At 39.9% G+C, this 24624-nt stretch overlaps 1 protein-coding gene across 4 annotated transcripts in view; it reads right to left on the minus strand.

Moving 5' to 3' along the window:
• Positions 1-24624, minus strand: part of LOC140733532 (kelch-like protein 29) — a 431638-nt gene that overhangs the window by 229147 nt on the left and 177867 nt on the right. For all 4 annotated transcript variants that reach the window (XM_073056976.1, XM_073056977.1, XM_073056980.1 and 1 more), the window contains one exon: positions 11769-12080. In XM_073056976.1, the coding sequence (XP_072913077.1) occupies positions 11769-12041 (273 nt within the window). In that variant the 5' untranslated portion in view covers positions 12042-12080. The remainder of the gene's footprint in view (positions 1-11768; positions 12081-24624) is intronic.

The following is a 24624-nucleotide window of genomic DNA, read 5'->3' on the forward strand; positions in this document are numbered from 1 at the left end:
TCAGTCAGCTCAATCATGGGCACTAGCCTCCCCAGCATCCAGGATACCTTCAAGAGGTGATGCCTCAAAAAGGCAGCATCCATTATTAAGAACACCCATCACCAAGGACACGTCCTCTTCTCATTGCTACTGCCAAGGTGGTGGTACAAGAGCCTAAAGACACACTCAACATTTCAAGAACAGCTTCTTCCCCTCTGTGGGAATCTATCTATGAAATCAATCTATGAAAGTTACCTCAGTATTTTTCTCTTCTCTTTTTGCACTAATTTTAATATATTTTTGTAATAAATAATTTTTATTTTTATGTATTGCAATGCTCTGCTGCCACAAAACAACAGATTTCATGACATATGCCAGTGGTCTTAATCTATCTTCCCTTTCCTTATTACTTGCTTACTGATTCTTTTCTGCTTTTTAAAATTTTCCCAATCTTCCAGTTTCCCACTACTCTTGGCAACTTTGCACTCACGAGCTTTTAGCTTGATGCCTTCTTTTATTTCTTTAGTATTCAAAGACTCTTTTTCCTGCCCTCCTGTGCAACAGAGCCACCCATGGTGCCATGAATCTGGCTACTGCTGTCTTCTCCGATGAGCCATTTCCACCAACCTCTTTTATATATTTTGGGAGGAAATGACCACAGACATCTCTTGTTCTGCCTTCCTGCTATTGCTCTGCCTATTGTACATAACATACAGTATCCTAATTACTAAAAATGGATTTACACATTTGTTAAACTTTGTAAACAGCATTTAAGACCTAGAAACTCCAGCTCTTATTTTTTCTTATTTCATATTATCAGAAAAAAAACAACACAAGCATGCTGTGTGCTGTAATCATTTGTGGAGACAACTTAGTTTAATAAAAACGTTCTCAATGTAATGGGCAAAATTACAAGCATTCAGCCAAGGTTGAAGGCACCACTACAAGAAGTAATTTGACCTTTCAAGCCTTATCCGCCATGCACCAAGTCTAGTACCTCATTCATTTTCATGATAATTCCAATATTCTTCTAAATTTGTCAGTCTTAGTCTTGAATATATTCATTGGCAGAACTTCCAGACTTCTTGAGAAAAGAATTCCACAAATTCACAACCCTGGAACCTATGTTATTCATCTCAATGTTAAGTAAAGTATTACCCTAAAGTTTTGGCCCCTAGTTTCTGCTTGTGCAGCATTACAAAACAACCTTTTGATACTTTGTTGATCCCTCCGTGAATCTTGTACATTTCTGTGAAATTGCTTCCCTTATTATAAACTCCAGCCTTGCACTCACATACATCAAGAACTCATTTATGTTAATCTCATGTCACAGGGTGGCACAGTGGTGTAGAGGTTAGCACAATGCTTTACAGTACAAGCAACCCAGGTTCAATTTCCACTGCTGCAAACTGTAATGTGCTCTCCCTGTGACCGAGTGGGTTTCCTCCAGGTAATCTAGTTTCCTCCCACCATGCAAAGATGTTCCAGTTGGTAGGTTAATTGGTCATTGTAAGTTGTCCTATGATTAGGCTAGGATTAAATTGGAGATTGCTGGGCAACATGGCTCGAAGGGATGGAAGGGCCTATTCTGTGCTGTAGCTCAATCAGTCTTCTCCAGTTATGGATAACAGAGGCATTACTGTAAGTGGAATGTGCAGCATGCACTCGGTAAGATTATCTGCCAATTCATCATAATGATTTGGTTCCCCAAGACATTTGTTAGTCAAATATACTTAGAGAATTTTGTTCTCATTTAATCTTTTCACATGGACAGTGCTGGCAAGTACACGTTTATTTCACATTGTATGTTCGTATGTTCCTAGTTTCCTGTAAAAGGCACGATGGAATTTCACCTAGTATTATTTAGTCACAGTAAGCAATGCTCTTGGTTATAGTTGCAAGTTTCATTCTGGATGTTTGAGCACATAATTTAAGCATGCTTAGGGAACAGTGCACCAACCTGATGAGATTATTGAGCAGACTAATGAATTCCGAGCAGAGGCCAGGTTTGAATGCTGCGTAATCAGATGATCAATTTCATATCCATACAGGAATAATCAATTAATTTACTTAAAATTACTGAAAGCTTTCAAATACAAATAAAACTTGTACATAAAGTTCAAAGTTAAACAATATTGAAGAATTTGCAATGTGATTGGTCCTGAAAGCTCTCTCATGTTTTCCCTTCCCACCAATCCCAGATTCAAGTCGACATAAACTTGCTGGGTTGCCTGACTTCATATTAACCTTCCAGAGAATGGTGCTTGAGGTTATCATGGTTATCATCTCATTGAAACCTCTGGAATTTTAAAAGGCCTAGATAGAGTAGATGCAGAAAGGATGTTTCCCATGGTGGGGGAGTCTAGGACAAGAGGGCACAGCCTCAGGATAGAGGGGTGTCCATTTAAAAGGGAGATGTGCAGAAATTTCTTTATCCAGAAGGCGATGATTTTGTGGAATATGTTACCACAAGCAGTTGTGAAGGCCAGGTCATTGGGTGTATTTAAGGTGGAGAAGGACAGGTTTTTGATTGGCCAAGGCATCACAGGTGACAGGGAGAAGGCTGGGGAGCAGGACTGAGGGGAAAAAAGAATTAGCCGTGATTGAATGGAAGAGCAGACTCGATGGGCCAAAAGACCCAATTTTGCTCCTCTGTCTTGTGACCTTCCTCCCTTATCAAATTACAGCAGCTGCAGCTTTTGGTGTTTACTCTTCTAAGCTTATAGCCTGTTATTACCTCCTTCACCTGCTTCCATCTGCACATTTTCCCACATTCTCTCCTTATTATCCTACCCATCTCCAAATTCTATCCTTCCTCTCCCTTCCCCCACCTGGCTCCATCTCCCTCCTCAGCTGGTTGTCTACTGCTTGCCAACCCCCTGCCTCACCACTCCGCACTGGCCATTTCCCCTCTACACCCTGAGTCCCAGAGCAGGACCTCAACCCAAAACATCAAACATCCCTTTCAAACAAGCATCTGTTTCTTTTTTTCTGAACGGAGTCTGTAATATTGCCGAGAAACAGCAAAGCAATGTTATTGCATTGCATTATAACACAAGTAGTGATTAGGCAAATTAATTCTTTGCCAAGGTTAGGCAGTTCTTACAATCATTTCAAGTAATGAGAGTGGTTATCCTTATCGTTCTCTAACTAGTTCGATTCTAATGGATAGCAATAGACCTTTTCAGCATTCTATTGTCAGGTAGATAGATAGATAGATACTTTATTCATCCCCATGGGGAAATTCAACTTTTTTCCAATGTCCCATACACTTGTTGTAGCAAAACTAATTACATACAATACTTAACTCAGTAAAAAATATGATATGCATCTAAATCACTATCTCAAAAAGCATTAATAATAGCTTTTAAAAAGTTCTTAAGTCCTGGCGGTAGAATTGTAAAGCCTAATGGCATTGGGGAGTATTGACCTCTTCATGTAGGAGTTGCCACAGTGTGATCAGTACCAATGAGTGCAGAATCACAGGCTTATTTCAAATCTCAGTGATGGGAGCCGAGAGATTTTCATATATCAGCTGGTAATAAAATTACTAACCTGGATTTTATTCATTACAATCTCTACTGTTCGCATTCCCCATTTCCTCATTCTTCTCCGGTCTGGATCCACGAAGCAGAATTTGGTGGTTGCCGAATCCTGGTTCTGATTGGCCACACTGATGGGTCAGAAAATGCAATGCCACCTTCCTTCCCTCAACCCCTCCCCACCCCCTAGCCTTCCACACTGTTTTGACTTTAAACAGAGCCATGTAAAGACATTTGCCATCTTTCAAAGCTGTCAAGATTTTGGAAAGTTATTTTCCCCAATTAAAAATAGCATTCAATTGCAGTTTTAATGAATTATAAAAAAATTACACCAGAATACACTTAAAATACACACTTGGATAACAAAAAAATTATATTCTTACTCCTGTAAAATCTTCATGTAAATCAATGGGCTGTCAGAATTTGGTACAGAATCTTGACCAAACTCCACATCTTTAGTGCAGGGAAATCTTAGCAAGTTCATGAATTGCTGTGGGCGTTTTAACAGATTCACCATTTGGAATCTGTCAGCAAATCCAGACTTGGCACATAATTAATGAAATGTCAAAGTTCCAAACTGACTGCAGATCTAAATATTCATTTTTTTCAGCAAGCATGGCCCAGTTTTAACAATCAGACAGGAACTAACTGATTAACTGCAAGACATCTCCTTTATTGCCTGTCAATTCAAAAGACATTCATAAAGCTGGACAATATCATAGGTGAAGATCTACTGTTCCTGAAAATAAAATGCTTCATAGAAACAAAAATATATCCAAGGTAATATATAGCACAACCAATACTTTATATTTCCCATTAATGCGCTATTTGTAGGAGAATCCAATGTTTATATACCTTCTTCTGCAAGCCTTGGGATGAGAGAAGGATATTTCTGTTCTTTAATGCCTAGATGTTAATCTGACAGTTGACAGACTGACCTGGTGGAGCCCTTTTGATTTTTTTATAACACTGGATCTTTAGATTGGAGCTTGATTAGGGAGTAAAATTTAAAACTGATGAACTCTCAGCCAATTTATACACGAAGGCAGAAATATGAAAATGTTCATTTTGCTGAAAAGGAACATTTTGGCATGTTAAACTAAAAGAAATTGACATTCTCAAGAAAACTGAGATCTCCATTTGGTACCAAAATACCAGAAGCCAATAAGTATTGAAATACTTTCAATATAGAGGAAGTATATGATATAACATGTACATTACCATCCCCAACTCTCTATTCCAGTATCTGGCATCAGAGTTGCAGAATATTTTAGTTTGTGTGACTAAGGTACTTTTGTAATTTCCACATTTATTGATGACAATTTACAGTATTTTCTCTCTATCATTCTTGTTTAGTTTCCTTTCAAGGAACAAATGCACAAGAAAGTTGTCCATCATTGTAAGGAAAGAATTCTGTTTGCACACAAATGATCATGCTGAAAATAGTTACTAAACATGAATGATAACTGAAACTGGACTGAAAAGTGTCACTTCAGGAAATGATCAGGGTTTTAGTGTAAAGATGGTTTAATCATTGTAGAAGGAATTCAGAAAAGAATAAAGAATGAAACTTTTTCCAATGACAGATCTCAAATTTCAGCAGTACACAGAACTTAAAATGTTTCTCCAGTAGAAAATCTGGAGGGTTACTAATTATTAAGCACTTCTAATTCTTTGGATGCCCAACTTCAGCTAAGAGTAAAGTGTTGTTGAGGCAACCCTTAATATGCATTTCTTTTCATTGGGAGATGTTGGATTGCAAAGTAAAATTTCAGGCAACCTGCAGATGAATTGATAAATGATTTAAGAAAAAAAGTGCATAACCATATAATCAGCAGTTAGAGAGTCACAATTATGAACTATAATTCTGACAATTATAAACTATTATAAACTATTTTGATATATCAAACTTACTGCCAGCTGGACTCTTCAGGGTTCTCATCTTGGTGAAAAGTAATTTCCTATGTACATTTCTTCTCCATTTTTGCTCTTTTTTCACTTTCTGATTATCACCCAAGTTAATATTATTTCCTGGAAGCCTAAGAATTATGAAGTAGTACCTTGCTTTCCATCTATCTATCGTCAATAGACATAAAATCTATAAAATGTCTTATTAAGTCACTATTTTTGATTTGTATGCTCTTTGGTTCTCTTTTATTTGTCTTGGAGGCAATATAATAAACATTCTTTATGAATTTTTAGCCTGTTTGGAATCTCAGTAGGATCATCTTTTGTTGAGACTCTGGCAGCATCCTCTAGGCAAAGACTGATGAAATGAAAGTGGCAGCTGAACCACACCCCCAGTCTCTAGGAGAATCATCCTTTTTGATCACTAACATCTCTCCACTAAATATTACACTTAAACTGTTTTTATTCCCCCCACACACACACACGTTGAGGCACAGCAAGCAGAAACCTTGCTATTTCTTTAGCATTTTCTCTGTTTTCTTTTTACGAGGCTGAGTTCCCAGCCAACCATTGAGGGAAGCGTACAAGGACCTGGCCAGATTTGATCTTGGGACCGCCGGCCGGCATCAGCAATACTTTAACGGGTGCAAACCAGAGTCGTGTGGGAAACAGGACAACAACTCAGCAGATGGAAGGATTGAGGGGAAGGTGGAAGTAGATCTAATAGGAAAAACATTCACGGGAGGCTTGGTTGTGAGAGCAGTAACTTCACGTTCTTGGTCGGGGGTTCCCAACCAATGGTCCATCAACCCCTCAGTTAATGGTAGGAGTCCATGGCATAGAAAAAGGTTCAGAGTCCCTGTTCTAGGGTATCGATGTTTCAGGCGTGATTGAGGTCGAGGCAGAGGAGATGCATGATGCATTACCAGTCAGCAAGAATGTGCCAGCTGCAGTACCTGGGGGGCGGGGGGGGGGGGGGTGGGGGAACTCATTCATTCAGGAAAAAAGGGTAGAGCTCAAAAATAAGATGAGCGCAATCACTCTGATGAGCAAATGCTATTTCCCTCCCGACTGCCAATAGGCAAGACTGTTGAAGACATATTGTGAAAATGTTGTAAAACCCATAGGGTTTTTGTAGTGGGAGACTTGGAAATTTCCCCCAAAATTGACAAGAATTTCCTGAGTATAAGAGGCTTTAATGGGGCAAAATCTGTTAGGTGCACCAAGAGGGTTCTCAAAACATTACATAGAAAGTCCAAATAAAGTTGAAGGCCACACTGGTATTGAGAAACAGCCTGGCTAGGTGATATGCGTTTCAGTGGAAGTGCATTTTGGGAATAGTGATCATAACTCCATAAGTTTTCTAAGAGTTTGGATAAGGATAAAACTGATCCTCAGGTGAAATTGCTAAATGAAAGGAAGGCAAATTACAACTTAGTTAGGCAGTATCACAGAAGAGTAGCTGGGAGCAGCTGTTATTGGGAAAGCTTACGTCGGGCTCATTGAAATTGCTTAAAGAACAGCTGATCAGAATTCAGACTGGTATATTAGAGTAAAGACAAAAGACAAGGATGGCAAGGTCTGACAACCTGGAATGCTGAGATATGTTGAATATTTAGTCAAAAAGTGGGTGAGTGTAAAGCTTAGTAAATTGAAATCAGATAGTACATAAGGGAATATAAAGAAAGCAGAGAACTCTAGCAGTGAATAAGAAGATCAAAAGGGGTCATGAAGTATCCTTGGCTAGCAGGATTAAGGAAAATCCAAAGGCAATGTATACATGAATAAAAACAAGAGGGCAAACGGGGAGAGTAAGACCAGTCAAAAGATAAAGAAAGCAATTTATATCTGGACGCAGAGGCTGTAAGCGGATTAAGATGGGTAAATTCCTCATGGAATCTATCCTGGTTTGCTGACAGTCAAGTGATGAGATTGGTGGGGTCAAGATGAAGATTGTTGTGTCTATTCGAGGCACAGATGAGGTCCCACAGAACTGGAGAGTAGCCCATGTGGTTTCCTGTAGCAACATAAGTGAATGGAGTAGTAAAGAAGGTGCAAGACATGCTTGTCGTCATTAGGCAGGCTATTAATTCAAAGCAAGAGGCGTATAGTGAAGAAGTAAAGGCATCTCAGAGAGAAGCCATTTTTTTTAACAGTTCAGGGAAAAGAGGCTAGACAACTGTTATGACCCCAGCCCCTTCCTTTGTGAGATTCGCAAGAGCCCTAGTCAAGGGGGGGTCAAATGACCCAAGAGAGAGAGGGAGACGTGCTGAAGACCACGTTCCCCAGGGAAGCAGAATAAAGCGACGCTTTGACTATTGTCTCATGAAAACCACGTGTAAAGCCCTTGGGCAAAGTGGGCTGGTCGCTCAACAAGACAAAAGCCTCGGACATAGCCATTGTCTTGGGAGACACCTTTGTGGGATAAGGAATTGGCCTACGTGCAAAATCTCAGGGCAATGCGAGATGGGTGATGGGGGAAGGATTGCCTCGCCCCCCCTACCCTGATGGACATCTACAACCCTGCCAGTCCAGATAAAAGGTGGGCTGCCGAGGCGGGGCGCCAGACGCACCAGAAGATACGCGAGAATTCCTGCGACTGTGTTTAGAGAGCGACAGCCGGTGGTGGGATTCGTGTGTGTCCTTCCCTTGCCTGGGATTAGCAACCTCACCATGGAAGAACGGCCTAGCTACAGGGGAAGCCACAGATGAGAGTCCATTCCCCAACAAGACTTCCGACTACCTCCTACAGGTTGGAAAACCTGTCGGGTAAATGTTTCATTCTCTCTCTCTTTCTAACAAAAGTGCACCAACGCGACACCACAACCGACGGCGGCTGGTGGAACTGCAGTGACCGCAAAAAGACTTTTAAATATCCAGTAAACAATATATATCTACATTACCCTTAGACAACTGTAGAGCTTATTTCTGATTGATTATTACTATACCTGTGCTTTAGATTGAGTTGTGACGACGTATATGATCTGAATGTTTTGTATTAACCATACGTTTGTGCCCCTTTATAAATAAAAACGTTTGAAAATAGTAGCATCAGGCTTCGGTGGATCCATCTATCTTTGCTGGAAAACTACCCGGTTACTGGGGAACGTAACACTACAAAGGTGCGTGACGTAGCGCGCCAAAGGTTTAAAAAAAGGACAGCCATATACAGTGGCCATCGTCTGACTGGACTGAGTCAGAGTGGGACGGCTTTGGCTCAACGGGCTTCGACATGAACAGGCAGAGGCAAGGGTAGGTTCCGGTAAGTTGTTGTTTTTCTCTCATTTGATTTCTTTTTTAACTATGAAGTTTAGAGAGAATGCCAGGCAGTATGTTGAAATGCTCCTCTTGCAGGATGTGGAAAGTCAGGGAGACCCCCGGTGTCCCAGACAACAACACCTGCAAGAACTGCATTCAGCTGCAGCTCCAAACAAACTGCATTAGGGAACTGGAGCAGGAGCTGGATGACCTCCGGATCATTCGGGAGAATGAGGAATTTATAGATAGTAGCTACAGGGAGACAGTTACACCAAAGGAACAGTGCACAGGTAATTGGGTTACCGTCAGGCGAGGGAAGGGGAAAGGGCAGGCAGAGCAGGGCTCCCCTGTGGCCATTCCCCTCAACAACAAGTATACCAATTTGGATACTGTTGGGGGGATGACTTACCTGGGACAAGCTGCGGCAGCCGGATCTCTGGCACTGAGTCTGGTTCTGCAGTGCAGAAGGGAGGGGGGAAGAAGAGGAGAGCGGTAGTGATAGGGGACTTGATAGTTAGAGGTACAGACAGGAGGTTCTGTGGTCGCGACAGAGACTCCCGGATGGTTTGTTGCCTCCCGGGTGCCAGGGTCAGTGATGTCTCTGATCGTGTGCACAGCATTCTGAAATAACAGGGTGAGCAACCAGATGTCATGGTACACATCGGTACCAAAGACGTAGGAAGAAAGAGTGAGGAGGTCCTGAAGAGTGAGTATAGAGAGCTTAGTAGGAAGTTAAAAAGCAGGACCTTGAGGGTGGTAATCTCAGGATTGCTACCTGTGCCAGATGAAGTGGTAAATGCGGGCTCACTTCTAACATTTAAGAAAAACTTGGACAGGTACATGGATGAGAGGTGTATGGAGGGATATAGACCAGGTGCAGGTCAGTGGGACTAGGCAGAAAAATGGTTCGGCTCAGCCAAGAAGGGCCAAAAGGCCTGTTTCTGTGCTGTAATGTTCTATTGGTCTATTAAGCGTAATAGTCAGAGATCACATTGCGGCCATATAAAACTACAGTACGCATTCTGGGAGTACAGTTAGACGAGAAGCTAGACTGGACTGCCAACACAGATGCCTTGTGCAGGAAGGCACAGAGTCGACTGTACTTCCTTAGAAGGTTGGCGTCATTCAATGTCTGTAGTGAGATGCTGAAGATGTTCTATAGGTCAGTTGTGGAGAGCGCCCTCTTCTTTGTGGTGGCGTGTTGGGGAGGAAGCATTAAGAAGAGGGACGCCTCACGTCTTAATAAGCTGGTAAGGAAGGCGGGCTCTGTCGTGGGCAAAGTACTGGAGAGTTTAACATCGGTAGCTGAGCGAAGGGCGCTGAGTAGGCTACGGTCAATTATGGAAAACCCTGAACATCCTCTACATAGCACCATCCAGAGACAGAGAAGCAGTTTCAGCGACAGGTTACTATCGATGCAATGCTCCTCAGACAGGATGAAGAGGTCAATACTCCCCAATGCCATTAGGCTTTACAATTCTACCGCCAGGACTTAAGAACTTTTTCAAAGCTATTATTAATGCTTTCTGAGATAGTGATTTAGATGCATATCATATTTTTTACTGAGTTAAGTATTGTATGTAATTAGTTTTGCTACAACAAGTGTATGGGACATTGGAAAAAAAGTTGAATTACCCCATGGGGATGAATAAAGTATCTATCTATCTATCTATCTATCTATCTATCAGAATACTGTGTGCCTTTCTGGCTGCTCAATTACAGAAAAGATTTGAAGCCTTTGGAGAGGATTCAAAAGAGGTTCACCGGAATGCTGCTAGGAATTAGAGAATCATAAGGAGAGGTTGGATAAAGTTTGATATTTTCTGTGGTGTATCAGAGGCTGACAGAAGACCTAATAAGAGGTGTATAAAATCGTGAAATGCAAAGATAGAGCACATAGCTCTGTCCCGGGTTAGAAATGTCAAAGGTGAAAGGGGAAAAATTAAAGATAAAGGTAATCCACTGGAGAGAGGAATACAGATCAAATTACCTTAATTTGACTGAATCTTTGGAATTCTTGAAACCAGTTTATTAAAGCATCGTTAGGTAGGACAAATGCTAATTGGTTGCTAAGATGAACAGAAGCAAAATGCATGCAAAGATGAGTGGATAGAGTTGATGTGGAGAAAGCACATAAAGATTTTATCAAATTTAAAGATGTACCATCTTAAAACAAATACTGGAAAGTATGGGACGAAATAGAGAACTTGTAGAATCAGTTTAAAACTTGCTAGAGAACAGGTTTTAGATGACAATGACTGAAATTATAGAGAGTGGATATGCTTAAAGGGATGACAAAAGAACTGCTACCATCAGGTGAAAGGAACTGATGCACATGTTAATAACTGACAGCCACAAAGCAGCTCCCTTAGTATGCTTCCTCAGTTGTCTTGGTCGGGTTTCAGTTGCACGAGGTTAGTGTTGTGTCCACAAGCTGACATTTAGATTATTTCAAACCCTAAAATGCACCCCTAAATCATGGCACTATGGATTTAGTGGTGACAAGCAGAAATGTCGGCTTCCAGAATTTAGGCAGAAACTTAAATAGGTGTAAAATTCAAATCTTCTATTTCCACTAAAATTTGCACCACCCTTCCCTCTCCTAGACAGTAACATCATTGGAATATTGGCATTTTGGTTTTTAGCTACTGATGCTTCTGTCATCAAATAACATAAATTGTTTCAATAATGGCAGTGCCAATTTTGACTTTAGCTTAACAATTAGGAGAAAGTTCAAGCATATTCTGTAAAAATCTTCTATTTGCCTTAACACAATGATGCACCTCATGATACTCCTCGGAGTGGGTTAATGTCTTATTTAAAATGAAGCTTCACAATAAAGAGGTAAAAACTGTACACATATTTGTATAATTGTAACTTAACTTCCAACTTAGGTAGACTCCCATGCCTAACTTTCAGTTGTGAAAATTCCTAAGCATTTTTGTTTTATTCACCAGACTGTGAAAGTCAGCTTAAAACGAGCAAAGATCACCATAAAATCACCATCGGAGATTTTAAAAACTGTAATCAATATAAAAATGCCAAGTTATGAATAATGTAGATTATATAATGTATCCCAACCTTAGAAGCTGTTGTTGTAGAGGAAGCAGAGCTGGACATTAAGCTTGTCATCATCTCGTTGCTCGCTGTGGTGGAGACAGGTGTGGCTGCAGTTAAGAGGTGGGAAGGGACCATCGGCAGTGGCAGAAGACCAGGTCGGTTAGTGATGCTGTTACTGTTGGCAATGCCACTGGTGCAGTTGGTGTTGTTTACATTGCTACAACTGTTGATTCGTTCTTGCCAGTCCCAGCCACTGCGATAATCCCTCTCATACCGGCTGTGATGCCGTGACATCTCCAAAAGTATACTTGTATCCTTTCAAGTCAGTAGGATCTGGAATTTAAATGGACAGTGGTGTCATTAACATAAAAAGCTAATGTATGTTTACAAATAGGATTACTATTTATAGTTTACCAATTTGTAAGTGACAAAATCAGTTTAATTGCAGCATATCGAATTCCCTGTAAACATATTACATGAACAAAACTCTTATTTTGATAACCACTCATTTTAGTGTGACTGCATTTCAAATCACAGGTTAGCTTCAATGCATTTTCCACTGCACTGAGCACATACAAAATACATTTCAATGCATCTTTGAAAGCAACTTTCTTGAATAATTCTAAATTTCTATATTGCGAACAATACATTAAACAAATTCAGGTAAACAATTTATATCAGCAGCACTTTTATTAGATTCAAAAGCATGGAAATGACATGGAAATTTTAAAGATACTTCGGCTTGCATAACAACTGAAGAGTTTTGTCCACGCAGAGTGAACACAAGTGCAGTGTTTGCAATAAAAGGCAGGAAGTGACAAAACTTGCACAGACACTGGGCAATTAAATCTCGACCTAAAAAGTTAACTCTCCAAGATGCTGCCAAACCTTGTGAGTATTTCCATCATTTATTCTATTTACTAGTCTATTTACTTCAGATTTCCAGCATCCATTACGTTTTCAGTCTTAATAAATTACAAGTGAGTTATTCATCATTTAAAAAAGAGTAAACTGAAATGACTCTTTAGTTAATGACAATCAAAAGGCATATAGTATGCATAATTAAACTTGACCCAACAACAACTCAGTGCAGATGTCTTACTTGATCACACTGTAATGGTGATGTCTCTATAACGTCGATAGCACTGCTTGGCAAAGAGCCAAATAGATATCAGTGAACCACTACCAACCTTACTCCAACTGCCCACTTGTTCGGGTTCTCCAAACAAATCACCTCCTTCCCCTATAAGCGTTTTAGCAATCAGATTAGATTTTGAGCAATCAATCTCAGTTTATGTATAATTTTTCAACAATACATCAATTTGGCACAGCACAGAACTTGCGATTTGTGGTTTAACTCAATACAATCTTAGAAAGAAAATCACTGTCAAACTTAGTGCTAATAGAACAGTTGGCACCTGCCTCCACAATGGATAGCATTGTCAGTTCCAGAAAAGCAGATGAGCTTTACTGCAATAATTGATCACCTCTCTTAACTCTCCATCAAGATAGCAAAGCTTGCATTGTTCTTTCTTGGCATCTGTGAGCAGTGAATTACAATGTTATCAGGTATAAGAATCTAATGCCATAAAGTACAGCAAGGTTGTATAAGAATGTTGCAGTCTACCCACCAGATTGTTTGATGACTGTGACAGTTTCTTCAGCTGCTATTGAAATTCCTACTGATGATAAGTATACTTTCAAGAGTCAAAAGAAGATGTTTCCCTAGCAGTTGACAGTACGGCTCAATATAAGCAAAACCTTTACTTATTTCCCAAAATAGAGAAATATTTTTGGAGAAAAAAAATAGCTGCAGGTATTAATCAGCTGCCAGATGGTGAGGTTCTTTAGTGATGGCGCTTTCTTGAGGAACTGCCTCTGGAAGATGTCCTCGATAGTGGGGTGAATTGTGCCTGCAATAATAACTGGCTGAAACTACAACCCTCTGCATTTCTGTGATCCCTGTCCATTGGAGTTTCCATACCAGGCTATGATACAATCAATAAGAATATTCTCCGAAATATTTCTGAAGAAAATTGTAAGCATTTTTAGTGACATAACATAGCTCTTCAAACTCCTAATGAAGTAGAGCTGCTGGCATGTCTTCTTCTTGAATGCATCAATGTGTTGGTCCCAGGATAGATCTTCTGAGATGTTGACTCCAAGGAAGTTGAAGCTGCTTATCCTTTTGACTGCTGATCCTTTAACGAGAATTGGTATGTGTTTTCCCGACTTCCCCTTCATGCAATCAACAATCAGTTCCTTGGTTCTGCTAACTCTGAGTGCAAGGTTGTTGCTGTGGCGTTACTCAAAACTGTCGATGTATCTTATTCCTGTAAGCTTTCACATCACCATCTGAGATCCTACCGACAACAGCAGTACCATTGGCAAATTTATCCATGGCATCTCAGGTGTGCTTAGCCACACATTCAAGAGTGTAGAGAGAGTAGAGAGGTGCACTTCCTTGAGATGCACAGGTGTTGATTGTTGGTGAGGAGATGTTATTAATGATCTGCACTGACTTTGGTCTCCCAAGCAAGGAATTTGAGGACCCAGTTCCAGAAGCCCAGGGTATTATGCTTGGTTATTATAACTGAGGGAATGATGGTGTTTTACATTGAGCTACAATCAAGGCATAGAAAGCTGACGTATATCTTGCTGTTGTCAAGGTGCTCCAAAGCAGAGAAGAAAGTCAACGAGATTGTGTCTATTGTAGACAGCTGCAGTGGTAAGTAATTTTTGTAGCAGATCCAAGTCCTTGTTCACATAGGAATTAATTCTATCCATAATCAACTTCTTGAAGTATTTCATTACGTTAGATGTGAGTGGTACTGGGTGGTTGTTGCAATATTCAGTAATTCTTCACCTTATGTCATGGTGTGATTTATATGGGCTTGGTTGAATGTGTGTACTACTGATAAGACCATAAGACATAGGAGCAGTATTAGGCAATTCAGCCCATTGAGTCTGCTCCACCATGGCTGATCCTGGATCCCACACAACTCCATATACCTGTCTTCTCACCACATCCTTTGATGTCCTGACCGATCAGGAGACTATCAAATTCCACCTTAAATATACCCATGAACTTGGCTTCCACTGCAGTCTGTGGCAAAACATTCCACAGATTTACTACTCTCTGGCTAAAAGAAATCCCTCCTTACCTCTGTTCTAAATGGTCGCCCCTCAATTTTGAGGCTGTGCCTGCTAGTTCTGGCTACCCTCACCATAGGAAATACCCTCTCCACATCCACCCTTTCAACATTCAGTAAGTTTCATTGGGATCCCCTACATTCTTCCAAATTCCAGTGAGTGCAGGCTCAAAGTTGCCAAAGACTCCTCATATGTTAACCCTTTCATTCCCGGAATCATCCTTGTGAACTTCCTCTGGACTGTCTCCAATGACAACACATCCTTTCTGAGATATGGGGCTCAATAAGAGAGAATCTCAAAGCAGTATTCAGTCACTTCCGGTAAGATGGCGATTGTTTAGTTGCTCCGAACTTTTGCTCCGTTATTCTTCTTACCTTTGCACTATGTGTCTCCCTTCTTAAACCTTAGTTAGGTATTTTATTAGTCCTCTTCTACCTGCCTGCGAACACATCTATCTTATAATGACTACCAGAAGTACTAAAACCGGGAAAAAGGAAACTTCTACGGCTTTGCCGGCTGACATTCTCGCTGTTCTGGAACAACATCGACAAGATACTTTAATGGATTTTAGAACTGAATTTAGAACTTCTTTCAACCAGCTGAATGTCAAACTGGATCAGATTAATGCTAGAGTGGATGATCATGCTGAACATTTATCGCGCATTGACGTAACTTCTGAAGATTTAAAATGCCGTGTTCAATATCTTGAAACTCTCTGCTCCAACCTAGAGGAGAAGAATAGTAAACTTTTTTCCAAAATGGTGGATCTTGAAAATCGGAGTAGACGTTGCAATCTACGAATTCTTGGTTTGCCAGAGGCCACCAAAAAGGGCTCTCCCGTTGAATTTTTTTCCAAGTTTCTCTGTGAGATTTTCGGGAAAGAAATTTTTCGGACTCCACCTGAGCTTGAAAGGGCACACAGGATCTATGTTCCTCGAGCAATTCTGGGTTCCTGCACACGGCCAATTATTTTATGCTTTCATCAATACCAGGTGAAAAACCGTTTGATGATGGAGGCACGCCGCAGAGGTACTTTTGCCTTTCAAAATACGGTCATTCGTTTTGTGGAGGATTTTGCCCACCAGGTTCTGAAGATGCGTGCTGAGTTTAAAGGTGTAATGAAAGTGCTTTATGATCGCGGATTCAGACCCTCCCTCCGAAATCCAGCCGATCTTCGAATTACGCTTACTACTGGAGATTATAAGTGGTTTAAATCAGTGAAGGAGGCTGAGGCATTTGTTGGAAGTCTTCCAGCCACCTCGTCTTCTTCGGAACTGGCCTGACTTTCTAAAATGGTTGATAAGTACTTCTCGAAGTAAAACTATTTTTTCCGAACTCAGACTTTACTTGAATAATTCAGTCATTATCTATTGAAACTCTAAGGGCTGTAGTCAATCTCTCCCTGGACTTGGTGCGTTTTTTCTAAACAGATAATTTAAGTTTAATGTTTCCCTGCGAACTTTTAGATTTTACCTGTGTAATCTATTTTATTTTTGTATAACCTTATCTATAGAGAACTACAATTGTCTTTAACTTGTTTTGGAGGTTTGGAGTTTTTATTGAAGGCCTCCCTGTTGGTTGATTCATAGTTTAAGTTTTGCTTTTTTTTCCTGTAAATGGTTGATAAGGACTCTCTTTGAATTTTATAATTTCCCCCTTTCTCCCTCCTTTTTTTTTCTTTTAATCTTTTATAATTTTTCGCAGGTAGGTTAGTTTTAGTTTTCTTCTGATTTTCTTTGTATTAAGTTTTATACTTCTGTTGAAGTTGATCCTATTTATAATTCTGTTTTCTAGTGCATAAATTAGTTATTATTTGCTATATTATTTATACGGAAATTTTGTTAACGACACAGAACTGGAAGTCATACTTCGGTTAATTTTTTTGGTAGAGCTAGCTGCTTTTTTAGGTAGCCGTCTAATTTTGGGTTGCGAGGGGGGGGGTGGATTCTCCAGTTCCAACACTACTCACTGTTTCTTTTGTTTTCCTTTGTTATTCAGGACATGTCTCTGTTTTGATTCTACAGATCTATGTTTACATTTTTGCTCCCAGACTGTTATTGTACTGCTTGATTTTTTATATGCCTGCTACCTTCTATGCACTAACAATTGATAATGGTTAATTCACTTAAATTTGTGAGCTGGAATGTAAAGGGATTGAATCATCCTGTTAAAAGAAGGAAGGTCTTCTTGCATATTAAACAACTCAAAGCTGACATTGCTTTCCTTCAAGAAACTCATATTCGTAGTTTTGATAATTCTCGGCTTCTGTCAAAGTGGGAGGTTCAGCATTTTCATTCATCCTTTGCTGCCAAAGCTGGGGGGGGGTCTCCATCCTTATTAATTCAAATATTCCTTTTGAACTTTATAATCAGATACAAATAAGATACAAATGGCCGTTTTATTATTGTTTCTGGTAAATTATACAATACTAAAGTTGTACTAGCAAACCTGTATGCTCCCAATTTTGATGACGTTAATTTTTTTGAACGTTTTTTCTCCTTGCTACCAGATTTAAACTCATACTCTCTTATACTGGGTGGCGATTTCAATTGTTGGTTAGATCCTAATTTGGATCGATCGTCCTCTGTTACTAGACTACTTACTAAATCTGCCTTAGCTATTCACTCTTTTCTCTCTAATTATGGTATCTCTGATATATGGCGTTTCCTTCATCCCACTGAGAGAGACTACTCTTTTTTTTCACATGTTCACCATACCTTTACTAGAATTGACTACTTTTTACTCGATAATCAACTTATTCCATTTGTCTATTCTTGTGACTATCAGAGTATACTGATTTCTGACCATGCCCCAATTACTTTGTCTTTAAATTTTCCTGGTCTCCCTCAGAGAAATAAACACTGGCATTTTGACTCGACTTTATTATCGGATGATGATTTTCTAAAATTTATTAAGGATCAGATAACCTTTTATTTTAACACCAATACATCATCTGAAATGTCATCCCAGATTGTCTGGGATGCCATGAAAGCATATTTGAGGGGTCAAATAATCTCCTATACAGCAAATCTTAATAGAAAGTCCTGTGCAGATCGATTAGACCTCATTAATCAGATTAAAGAATTGGATCAACTGTATGCTCAAACTAAGAATCCTGAATTATACAAGAAGCGTGTAGAACTTCAAACTAAATTTAATCTTCTGTCTACTCAACCTGTCGAACGCCAACTTCTTGAAAGTAAGAGTCGCTTCTATATTCATGGTGACAAATCTGGTAAATTTCTAGCCAATCAGCTGAGACGTTCCAAAGCCAAACAACATATTACAAAGATCCGGAAGGAGAATGGAGACTTTACATCGGATCACTTAGAAATCAATGATGCATTTAAAAATTTCTATTCTCGACTTTATTCCTCTGAATCTTTGAATGACAATATCTCTGTTGATCACTTTTTAAACAATCTGAATACTCCCTCGCTTTCATCTGATTTTAAAGCCAAACTTAATGCACCTATTTCATCAGAAGAAATATCTTTTGCAATTTCTGCATTGTCTTCAGGGAAATCTCCTGGACCTGATGAGTTCCCCATAGAATTTTATAAATCATTCTCTTCACTTCTTTCCCCTCAGTTATTCTCAGTATTATCTGACTCGTTTAATTACGGTAAATTGCCACCCTCTTTTAATGAGGCATCTATCATTCTTTTATTAAAAAAGGGTAAAGACCCAACAGAGTGTTCCTCGTATAGGCCGATTTCTTTGCTCAATGTTGATGTTAAAATCTTGGCCAAAGTTTTGGCTTATAGATTAGAAACTGTTATCCCCTCTATTATTTCTGATGATCAAACTGGTTTTATTAAAAACCGTCTTCCTTTTTTTAACATTCGGCGTTTATTTAACATTTTATATTCACCTCCAACTGGGATTCCTGAATGTGTTATTTCTCTCGATGCGGAGAAAGCATTTGATCGTATAGAGTGGAACTACCTTTTTGCAGTTTTAGAAAAATTTGACCTCAGTCAAAGTTTTATCTCTTGGATCAAATTGTTGTATTTGTGTCCTACTGCCTCTGTTTTGACTAATTTTCAGAAATCCCAGTTATTTAACCTCAAACATGGCACCCACCAGGGATGCCCTTTAAGTCCCTTTCTCTTTGATTTGGCTATAGAACCTTTGGCGATAGCATTTCAAAATTGTCCTGAATTGACCGGGATTTGGAGAGGGGGTGTTTAGCATAGAGTTTCTCTTTATGCTGATGACTTATTACTTTTTCTTTCAAATCCGTCTACATCCTTACCTCCAATGTTTTCACTTCTTGATCAGTTTAGCCAGTTCTCTGGCTATAAACTTAATTTACATAAGAGCAAACTTTTCCCAATTAATAAAGAAGCACAAGAATTAACATATCGTGATCTCCCTTTTAAAGTAGTTCATAATCAATTTACTTATCTTGGGATTACAGTCACAAGGAAGTTTAAAGATCTCTTTCGTGAAAATTTTGCCAATCTTTCATATACTATAAAACAGAGTCTGTTACAATGGTCACCTCTATCTATGTCTTTGGTAGGTCGTATCAATGTTGTTAAAATGTATGTTCTCCCTAAACTTTTATATTTATTTCAATCAATCCCAATTTTTATTCCTAATTTTTTTTTATTCCTTAGACTATTATTTTGTCATATCTGTGGAAGAATAAGCACTCTAGAATTAATAAAGTTTATCTCCAAAAATCTAAAAAAGAGGGTGGCATGGCTTTACCTAACTTTCGTTTATATTATTGGGCAGCCAATATACGTTGTGCTACCTTTTGGTCTTTTTTCCATGGCCAACCCGAGTGCCCTAATTGGGTGGCAATGGAGTTGAGTTCCACTAAAGATTTATCTATCTCTGCACTTCTAGGCTCTGTACTCCCTAGTAGTTTGTCCAGATTAATTGTTAATCCTCTTGTTAGACACACTTTGCGTATATGGGCTCAGTTTAGGAAGTTTTATGGTTTCCATGGTTTTTCCTTTTCTAGTCCTATCTTACATAATCACCTTTTTTACCTACTACGTATGATTCAGCATTCCATGATTGGTATAGGAAGGGTATTAGACATTTTGAAGATCTTTTTATTGATAATCGCTTCGCATCTTTTCAACAGCTCTCTGCTAAGTTCAATCTGCCCAATGCTCATTTTTTTAGATATCTTTATTAATCCTTTAATTCCTAACTTCCCTGAAATGTCTGAGAAAAATGTTATGGATTTCTTTCTTTCTATTAATCCATTAGGTAAAGGTTTAATATCATTTATTCGTGATAAATTAGCATCCTTACGGCGTGCCCCTATGGATAAAATTAGAATGGCATGGGAGCATGATTTAAATATCTCCTTATCTGATGAGACGGGATTCGATTCTCAAATCGGTTAATTCAACCTCTCTTTGTGCTTGCCATTGCCTTTTACAGTTTAAGATTGTTCATAGAGCCCATATGTCTAAATCTAAACTATCTCGATTTTACCCTAACATTAGTCCTCTCTGTGATAAATGCAAAAGGGGCGAGGCCTCTCTCATTCATATGTACTAGTTTTGTCCTAGTTTGGAGAAATTTTGGAAAGACGTCTTCATAACGTTATCGCATATTCTGAATCACCACCTAGAACCTAACCCTTTAATTGCTTTGTTCGGTTTTTTGGGTGAGACAGATTTACTTCTGAGTTCGACTAAGTGTCAAATATTATCTTTTGCTTCTCTCCTGGCTAGACGTTTAATCCTCCTTAGATGGAGGGATGTTGCCCCGCCCACGCATGCTCAATGGCTTAATATTATGTCCTGCTTAGACCTTGAAAAAATTCATTATTCAGTTCTTAATTCGGATACAAAGTTCCATAAGGTCTGGGGACCTTTTGTTGAGTATTTTCATAACCTTCCTCTTAACTAAGGTTTTTTTTTTCAGTCCCTTGCTTTCAGCTCCTTTTTTGTTGGTAGTAGGCATTAATATCTTCTGTTGCTAAGTGTATTTACAGTTTTGGGGGTTTGAATGTCCTGATGTATACTCTCTAGATTGTGTTGTGGTTGGTCTGGAGTTCTTTTTTGTTGCGGGGCTTGGGGAGGATACTAATTTTACATATTTTCAATTTGGGTGCTTTCTCAATTATCTTCTTTTGTATTACATTATTATTGTATGTTTATTTTTGCACTGTATTAATGTTCTTCATTTCGATCTGGTTTTTTTATCTGTAGCGATGTAGAAAATGTATAAAAAAACTAATAAAAAAAAGCAGTATTCAGACAAGACAATCTGCAGAGCTCATCCATAGAGGCAATTTGGGCAGAGCTCAGATATAGGATAGAAGCAATTACTCTGATGGGATTATACTATAGTCTTCCCAATAGCCACTGAGAGGTAGAGGAACACATGTTGACAGATCATGGAAAGGTGCAGAAACAACAGGGCTGTCATAATAAGGGACTTTAACTTCCCCAGTACTGATTGGAACCTCTTCAGTACAAGAGGCTGATTTCTTCAATGCGTCCAAGAGGAGTTTTTGAAACAGCATGTAGAGATTACAATTGAAGGACACCTAGTTTTGGGAAATGATGTAGGCCAAGTGACAAACCTGATAATGGGTGAAGATTCTGGGAATAAAAACCACAAATCATTAGCATTTAATGCTAGTTATATAATGCTAGTTAAAGATAGTTATGAGTAAGGATAAAATTGGATTTTGCAGAAAGGTACGAAATTAAGGGACAGCATATTACAAAAGGGTAAGTCAGAAGCTAAGGGGTGTTGAATGGGGCCAACTGCTGTTGGTCAAGTCCACGTCTAACACAGAGGAGTTGTTTAAAGACCAGCTGAGCAAAGTTCAGAATCAGCATACTCCAGTGAGAATAATGACAAAGATGTTAAGGGAAGAGCCTTGGATGATCCAAGAGCTCCTGAATTTAATCAGGAAGAAAAAAGAAGCATATGCAAGATTTACAAAGCTAAAAATCAGACTGGGATTTAGTAGAACACAAAGCTGCCAGGATAATCAAGGATAAGTCCCACCCAGCCAACACACTTTTTGTCCCACTTCCCTCCGGGAGAAGGTTCAGGAGCATGAAGATACATATGGCCAGATTTGGGAACAGCTTCTTTCCAACTGTGATAAGACTGCTGAACGGATCCTGACCCGGATCTGGGCCTTACCTTCCAAATATCTGGACCTGACTTGCACTACCGTACTTTCCCTTTTCTATTTTCTAATTATGATTTATAATTTAAATTTTTATTATATTTACTTTGATTTATACTTCAGGGAGCACGAAGCGCAGAAACAAATATCACTGTGATGATTGTATGCTCTAGTATCAATTGTTTGGTGACAATAAAGTATTTGTATTTTGTAGATAGCAAGAAAATACTCAAACAGTTGATTAGGAAGGCTGAAAGGGGCTGTGAAATGTCCTTAGCAAGCAAGGTCAAGGAGAATCTGAAAGCATTTTGTACTTATGTTAAGAAAAAGAGGATGGCAAAGGGGAAGGTGGGTGCTTTTAAGGATAAATGATGAATTTGTGCTTGGAGTCAGAGCAAGTAGCCGAGTTACTAAATGAATACTTTTCACTGATATTTACTGAGAAGGAATTAGGGTTCAGTGAAAATAGAATGGGTGTATGCTAATTTTGAGATTAAGGAAGAGTTTGTGTTGGGTCTTCTGAAAAGCATTAATGTGACACCTCCAGGGCCTGGGGGTATATATACCAGCATATTGAAAGAAGCAAGTGAGAAGATTGCTGGGGCTTTGATAAAGATCGTAGTGTCCTAACTAGCAACAGGAAAGGTCCCAGAGGACTGGAGAGTAGCAAATGTTGTACCTTTGTTCAAGGGAACCAGGATAATCCAAATAATTATAGTTAGTGAGCCTCATGTCTGTGATAAGGACAATAATGGTAAGGATATTGAGGTATCGGATTTGTGCACATTTGGAAAGGCCTGCTATACACAAGGACAGTCAGCATGGCTTTGGGTACAGCAGGTCTTTCCTTACAAACTCGACTGAGTTTTTTGAGGTGGTGACAAGAAGCTCGATAAGGGTGCAGCAGAGGAAGTTACTACATGGACTCTAGTGAGACATTTGATAAGATCCATCATGGCAGGTTGACTCTGAATATAAAGATGCATGGGAATCAAGGTAAAATTCAAATCTAGATTCAGAACTGGCTTACCAATAGAAGACAGAGATTAGGGGTGGAGGCCCATGACCAGTGGTGCTCCACAAGGATTGACGTTGACTGTGACATAAGGTTGGATGATTGGATGAAAATGTAGATTTGCAAATCATAAACACAAGAGATTCTGCATATAATGGAAATCCAGAGTAACACACACAAAATACTGGAGGAATTCAGCAGGTCAGGCACCATCTATTGAAATGAATGAACAGTCAGCATTTTAGACCGAGACCCTTCTTCAGGAGTGGAAATGGAGGGGACACCAGAATATAACAGTAGGGGAAGAGGAAGGAGGACAGGTGGGTGGGAAAGGTAAAGGGCTGGAAGAGTGGACCATGGGAGAAAGGGAAGGAGGAGGGACGCCAAGAAGAGATGATAGAAGACGTTTCAGAACAGAGTGGGGAATGGAAGAGGGAAGGGGGGAGGGAAAAAAATTATCAGAAGGAGAAGTCTATGTTCATGCCATCAGGTTGGAGGCTACCCAGACCTAATGTGAAGTAAAAACACAAAATGCTGGCAGAACTCAGCAGGCCAGACAGCATCTATGGGAGGAGGTAGTGACGACGTTTCGGGCCGAAACCCTTCATCAAGAGTGCAGTAACATGGGATGGTTGAGGGGGTATAAGAAGTGGGGGGAGGGATGAAGTAGAGAGCTGGGAAGTGATAGGCTGAATGGAAATGGGCTAGGGGGAAGGTGGAGAATTATGGGAAATAGGAGAGAAAGAAAGGTGGGGCTGGGGGGAGATTATAGTGGGGGGGGGGAAGAGGGAGAAAGAGAACCAGACTAAAATTATAGATAGGGATGGAGTAAGGGGGGGGGGCAGGGGTATCAATGGAGGTCTGTGAGTTGAATGTCTACTTCATCCCTCCCCCCCCCTTCTTATCCCCCCTCGACCATCCCATGTTACTTCACTCCTAATGAAGGGTTTTGGCCCGAAACGTCGTCACTACCTCCTCCCATAGATGCTGTCTGGCCTGCTGAGTTCTGCCAGCATTTTGTGTTTTTATTTATTTCCAGCATCTGCAGATTCACTCGTGTTGCCTAATGTGAAGTGTTGCTCCTTCACCCGGAGACAGGTCTCATCATGGCAAAAGAGGAAGCCATGGACCGCCATGCCAGAACTGGAAGGGGGATAGAAATTAAACTGGTTGGCCACTGGGAAGTTCCACTTTTGGCAGATAGAGTGGAGGTGCTCAACAAAGCGGTCTCCCAATTGATGTCCGGTTTCACCAACGTAGAGGAGGCCTCATCATGACCACCGGATACAACAGATAACCCCATCAGATTCACAGGTGAAGAGTTGCCTCACCTAAAAGGACAGTTTGGGGCCCTGAATGGAGGTAAGGGAGGAAGTAAATGGGCAGGTGTAGTATTTCGGTCACTTGCATGGGTATGTGCCAGGAGGGAGATTATTGGGGGGAAGGGAATGAATGGACAAGGGTATCACTGAGGGAGTGATCGCAGTGGAAAGCAGAGAGTTGGGGGGGGGTGTAAAGATGTGCTTTGTGATAAGATCCCAGTGAGGATGGCAGCAGTCATGGAGAATGACGTATTGAATGCGGAA

This window comes from Hemitrygon akajei, chromosome 9 (genome assembly GCF_048418815.1).
Source record: "Hemitrygon akajei chromosome 9, sHemAka1.3, whole genome shotgun sequence".
NCBI classification, from domain to species: Eukaryota; Metazoa; Chordata; class Chondrichthyes; order Myliobatiformes; family Dasyatidae; genus Hemitrygon; species Hemitrygon akajei.